General features: G+C 44.0%; 2 protein-coding genes across 2 annotated transcripts in view; both read left to right on the top strand.

Annotated features, from left to right (window-relative positions):
* The window catches only part of OSBPL5 (oxysterol binding protein-like 5), a gene marked incomplete at its 5' end in the record, with an annotated part of 26,909 nt that extends 23,248 nt beyond the window's left edge, over positions 1-3,661 (top strand). The window contains 4 exons of the mRNA XM_010003895.1: positions 77-215; positions 1,370-1,499; positions 2,110-2,212; positions 2,884-3,661. Of these exons, the coding sequence (XP_010002197.1) occupies positions 77-215; positions 1,370-1,499; positions 2,110-2,212; positions 2,884-3,019 (508 nt within the window). The remainder of the gene's footprint in view (positions 1-76; positions 216-1,369; positions 1,500-2,109; positions 2,213-2,883) is intronic.
* Positions 3,115-6,000, top strand: part of LOC104394318 (tumor necrosis factor receptor superfamily member 10B-like) — a 12,161-nt gene continuing 9,275 nt past the window's right edge. The window contains exons 1-2 of the mRNA XM_010003896.1: positions 3,115-3,241; positions 5,783-5,976. Coding sequence (XP_010002198.1) covers positions 3,115-3,241; positions 5,783-5,976 — 321 coding nt within the window. The remainder of the gene's footprint in view (positions 3,242-5,782; positions 5,977-6,000) is intronic.

The following is a 6,000-nucleotide window of genomic DNA, read 5'->3' on the forward strand; positions in this document are numbered from 1 at the left end:
GAATTAATGTATTGCTCTTAACACACCTGGTGTGGGATTCCTACTTTTCTGATGTTTTTTCCTTTGGTCTCAAAAGTTTAAGACCTTGGGATCCTTTGAATGACATTGCCCAATTTGAGAAGAATGGGATACTTCAGACCATGGAACAACACTTATCCACAAGGATGTCAAACCACAAGACAACATGCATCAACAATCAAATTACACGGCACAAGGTAAAAAGCCTCTTTTGAGGAATAGAATATTCTTTATGATTGTTTAGATATTCAGCCCTTTCCTGCAGCATTTTCATGTAAGCACAGCATAGACTGAAAGATTTGGTTTGGAGTAAATACAGTGCATTACCCTAGACCTGCAATATTATACCATTGTTAACTCCAAATAATTATGATTCTCGGTTGACATATCCTATCCATTTTGACATTTGTCTTTCAGTGTTGGTGACAATGACTCTTGTACTTGGGTTTTGCACGTGGCTGAGCTGAACTTCATTGTGTGGTGTTTCCAAAGCAGAAAACTTCCCATAGTGAGGGTGTGAGAAAGGTTTTGGAGTGCACAAATGAGATACTGCAACTTCAGTTTCAGTCTTTGCCATCTGCCTTTATCACTTCCTCTTAGACAAGACAAAAAGCTCTCTCCGTCCTTTAAACAGGGATGATACATTCTCATTTAATTTCATTAATCTTTGGAGTAATATATGCTTTGTAAATGTAGAACTGCTGAACTAGCTAGATATAACCTTTATTGCACTGAGGAACTTGTATCTTAATATGAACACAGACTTTTGTTTTATAATACCTCTAATCTGAGTGTCTCTGAACCTATGGAAGAGTTGAGGGTTTGTACCTGCTTTTTGGACCCTCCAGTGAGAAGTGTTTGAATCAATGGGTTTGGTTTGCCCATTCAGGAAGCAGGGAGAAACTTTCAAAGTGCATCTAGAAATTACATATAAATGTTCTGTGATGTTTAAATTTTTCAGGCCCCTTCTGAAAAATCTTCCTCAGGAAATTTTCTTCTAAATTGTTCTTCTTTTCATCCATTCTCTTATATAGCTAGTTGGTGGCTATGCAACTCAGCAAAATAACTATAAAATTCATCACTAGTATGTGTCACTTAAAGCTACAACAAGAATAATTTGCATGATGTCTTATGGGTGTTATCATTTGAGGAAATGCTGCTGTACAAGGCATGTGCGTAATATCCTGAAGTAGCTGCCAGGAGTGCAACTCCTAGGAGTTGCTGAGAAAGCAAGCAAACCTTGCCATCTCACAGATATTCCCCAGCACCCTGGATTATTTTGTTTGAAGCCAAACACAAAAGTCTTCAATTTGACAATGACCGAGTTTCTGTTGACCCTGCTTTTGCTCAGAGGTCTGCCAAGGACTGCAGGCGCCGCAAGGCCAGTGATCAGCCATCCAACCACAGTCAGAACACAGAGAGCAGCTGTTCCACGCCTGAGTCGATGCAGGGGCTCTCAGATGATGATGGCAAGTATTTGGGTATCCCTGGGTCAGGCTTTAATATTCTTCCCTCAGTACCTGATCACTTGAGGCAGCCCTAGTTAATACCATGGGCCCATAGCCCACAGGAAAACACAGAGAATGTTCTGCATTTCTATTCTCTGTACATCCTTCTGCTTCTCTTTCTGCCTTACACTGTCCTTGCCAACAAGGACTTCCTAATACCTGGCACAAACATGTTGGAAAAAAGCCACTAACATTCTGGCCAACGGGTACAAAACAGGCATAATTTCTCAGTCACTTTTCTCAGCTTTTGTTGGAGGTGACCTGGAAGGTTTCAGAGATGGAAGCAGGTGTAAGCACTCCATTCATCTTCCCTCAGCGGGGGAGAATGCAGCAAGAATTGTTTCCTGAGGGCCAAGAAGAGTGCCCCGACCAGTGTTGCAGGACCCATTCCATTGATTTGTGCCCTTGGAGTGGAGACACTGTGTCCTGTCTCCTTCTCCCCATGTTTCCTCCTGAGAGTGTCTCCCTGACTGTGACAGTTTGGTTACAACCAGCCACTTGATGGGTGAACCTGGTTTGTGTTTCATCACCACCACCAGAGATGGAGATGCAAAACATAATGTCCTTCAATGCTTTGCTGCAGGGTTTGAAAGTCTGTGTGCTCAGTGTGGGAAAGAAATGAATCACCTGAAGGAAATTCATTCAGCCGTCTTATCCCTACAGAGAGCCCAACAGGACATACACAGGTAACCGTTTTCTCTCAACAGATAAATGATCTTAAGGGCTAAAAATAACCTGTGGCATTTAATTCCTCCACTGTGGCCTTTGGAGCCTCCTTATCAGCTGCAGGGGTGAAATTAACAACTGTTTCAATAGGTAACCTATTAACACACCAGAAAGGCAAAGCCACCCCCTACCTGAAACAGTGAGAAAATATCTTCCTCTTAAGATTCCTTATAGGGTAGAAAATGTCACCTCAGCACCATAAGCATTTCTTTGCACTCCCACTGCAAAACAGCTGTAGAAGTTGGAAGGGGCTGGGCCAGGCCCTGGCTATAAATAAATTTCTGCTAGGCAAGAAGTTGTGGGGTCTCTCTCCTTATCAAGTATGTTATGAGTTTGCTGTTTGCTGCAGAGATGTATTTGGGAAAGTTAGGACATAGGTTTATGACTGGGTGCTGGATGAAGGGATTTCTTGGGGTTTGTGCCCTTACACCTCATGCTAACCAGCATGCTCTGATCCAGCAGCAGCTGAAAGCCCTTATCTTTCTGTTAAAAGAGAGGAGGTGAAGTCTGCAGAGCACAGGGCTATCTCTGAAGTACAGGGATCTCTTTCAGTGTGGAAGCTCTGAGTATGTGCAGGTGTGAATGCACACCTCCCTCTGCCACACCAATAAACAGCTGCTTTCTTTTCCAGAAACCTCAGTGCTCTGAACAAAAAGTCCTTCCACAGGAAGGTCTCTTCTGAAAACTTCCTCCTGGACTCTCGCTTTTGGTTTCTCCTCTTCATCTTTCTGACGTGTCAACTATTCATCAATTATGTCTTCAAATAAAATCACTACGTTTGGCAGCAATAACTATTACTGGCTGCAGGAGGGGGGCCACTCATGCAAGGAGCCCAGCGAGGCACCAAAGCACTTTAGAACCAATGCGGCAGAGGTGGAAGAAGTTGGAGAACAAGGTTAAAAAGGGACCTAGGAACCTGCAAAACTTCATTCCTGCAGACTATGTCATTTTTGCCTTTTACATGTACATCTTCAAGGACCTCTTAACCTGTATGGGCCTTAATGCTGAAGCCAAATGTAGCTTTAATTGTGCAATTTTATTTCTATGTCATGTCATTTTCTGATGCAATTAATAACTACCCATCAGTATCGGTACCCACAAAATGGTAAACACCCCAGCATTTTGGAAAGGTTATTCCAGCCTGGTTCACAGTTCTACAAGTGAGGGAGTGCAGCTGAGGAGCTGTAAAGAGCTGATGTCCATGGTGTCTGGCTGGTTGCATTCAATTATGGGAGGGAGAACACTTGGTCCAAAAAATCCACCACCAGAATAAGGATGTTAAGTCATAATCTGTTTTGTCAGCACACACAGAATGAGACCTCAGGATGTGTTTTATTTTCCATTCCACGAGAACTGTAAATATGCACAATTTCCTAGAGCCATTCTTCTTTAGGAAATGGGAAGTATTCCCATGAGTCCTGGACTGGGCCCACCGAATATCATGTCAGATGTGCCTGTCCATAAAATCTGGTCACTTACTATGTTAGTTTTTATTTGCTGTATGGCTGTTTTATAATCTCACACACTAGCATTGTAGAGAGGAACCCACTGCCCCAGGACAGGTGAGACAGACAGGAGCAATACAGGTGTACGTGTGTTTGCTCGTAGGTACATTTATTGTGGAAGGAGGAAGGGTTTTGCCACTGCATTGTTCAACACTCTTAGTAGTCTTCCTATTTTACACCATTTTTTAAAGATTTGCAATATTTTCTGTAGACTGCGGACAATACTAAGCCTTTCTTTTCTGGCCTGAAGTAGTTCCAAGTGGTAAGTACTGCTATATATACAGCCTTAAAATACTTAGTGGTGGTGCCAGTCTGGGCTATCGTTCAATGTAAATGTTTCCAAATTTTTAAGTACATTCCTCATCATATTCCCCAGTTAGGGGAAACCTGTTTGTGCTTGATATGTTGAAATAAAACTACACACAACTTTCAGTGGGCAGTCTATCTGAGAAATTATTTGTGTTGTTTCAACTTGGTTTTGTGTTTTAGTGCATTTTACAAGTAAATAGTTCTTAGGCCATGCTTTTGAGAGGAAAAACTGCAGGAAAAAGCCTTCAAGAATTTCAGACATAGGCTGTAAATTAGAACAGTAACAGCATTTTGATACCTCTCTGCCTCATACTATCCATGTCATCTAATTGTAGCAACTTCCTCAAAATAGAAAGAAAAGGGGTTGCCTTGGTTTTTGCTGTTGTAGGTGTAAATGTACAGACTTGTCTTGGGCTTGGAAAGCCTTTATATTCAGGAGGTAATTTGATGATAGAGAACAGATGGACCGAACCGTAAGTCTCTGACATAGCAGACAGGATAAGAGCTGGCATCAGGAAGCTGATGTTCAAGAAAAAAATGACATAATAAAGGGTGAGAGTGATTGAATAAGGGTTCTGCATCCTTGAGGAATCACTTTCAAGAATGTCAACATTCTCAATCCAGTTTGGGTGCTTTCTTGAAGGATGTCATCCTAGTCACTCCTTTCTGAGGACATGTGACCCATGCTGTGTGGTGTAAACCTTGGTGAGAGGAGAGTCTCCCCGGCCCCTGCCTGTGAAATAAAACCCAGCACTAATAATGCCTGCCTGGTTATGCAAAGTCCCCTATACACCTTGAAAGCGTTCACTCCTGGTGCTGTGCAAACATGTCTGCTAATGTGCAAACATCTCCTGTCTAATTGTCCCTTCAAATGCTTCAGACAGTCAGTGCAGCTCTGGCCTGTCAGCAGGGCCATCACCATCACACACACACCCTGTGGGACCATCAGTTGGAGATACTGAGAGGAACCTCTCCTCTTCTGCAAGGGTATTTACATCTCTTGGGTACAAATGTGTTCTGGTTTTGAGAAGTAGTTACTAGAAAAAAACCCGAAACAAACCAACAAAACAGAAATCCAAACCCACCTGAATGGGAGAGAAGCAGTGCTGAACAGGAAGCCTTTAATAGGTGTAAAGTGAATGCTTGAAATTCTTTGGATCATTTCCACGTTACCAAATTACATGCCCATAGGGATTTCACTGGGACGTGTTACTGCAGTTAAATCAAACAAACACTGTTACCATGAGAGGAGCAGTTCCATTAAAGCAACTATTAACTTATATAAACTATATATTGCCACAGGAGGAGCTTCCAACATATGCTACTGCATATACTGTAGGGGATTTAAAAATAATCCAGTAAGGAACAATCTAGAAATGCTCGTGCCATTAATTTTAATCCAGTTTCAACATCTGGAGGTGAATGTTCATACAAGCCAGTTATGTACACTTACAGAATGAAAGGTATCCGTGAGGAAAAGCAAAGCCAGAAATGTTGCTGTTTCTCTAGGAGGAATAATTGCTGGGAAAGAAGTGGAGAGCCCGTTTAGGACCTGAGAAAGCCCAGTTCTGCACCCACTTTGTGGGGTTTTGGAAAAAAATTCCCCTTCTGTCCTTTCCTCCTCCTTTCCGTGATGCCCTGCAGCAACACGTGAGCGTTGGGTGGAGACACAGGGATCAGGCCACCTCCTAACACGTTTCCTCCCGCTCCCAATAGGTGCGCGGCGGGGCGCGGGGCAGCTCCTACGGCACGACGCGCTCTCCCTGCCTCCGGCGGGGCAGCACCGTGCCCGGGACACACCATCCCTGCTCTCCCCGCTTCTCCGGGCTCCGAGGTCCCGGCGCGGCGGGGGCGGGGGCGGCCCCGGCCCGCCCCGGGGGCGGATAAAGCGGCGGGGAGGGCTCAGCTCGGCAGGTGCCCGCGCAGCGGAGCGC

Source organism: Chaetura pelagica, unplaced genomic scaffold, assembly GCF_000747805.2.
Source record: "Chaetura pelagica isolate M959 unplaced genomic scaffold, ChaPel_1.0 scaffold28, whole genome shotgun sequence".
Lineage (NCBI taxonomy): Eukaryota > Metazoa > Chordata > Aves > Apodiformes > Apodidae > Chaetura > Chaetura pelagica.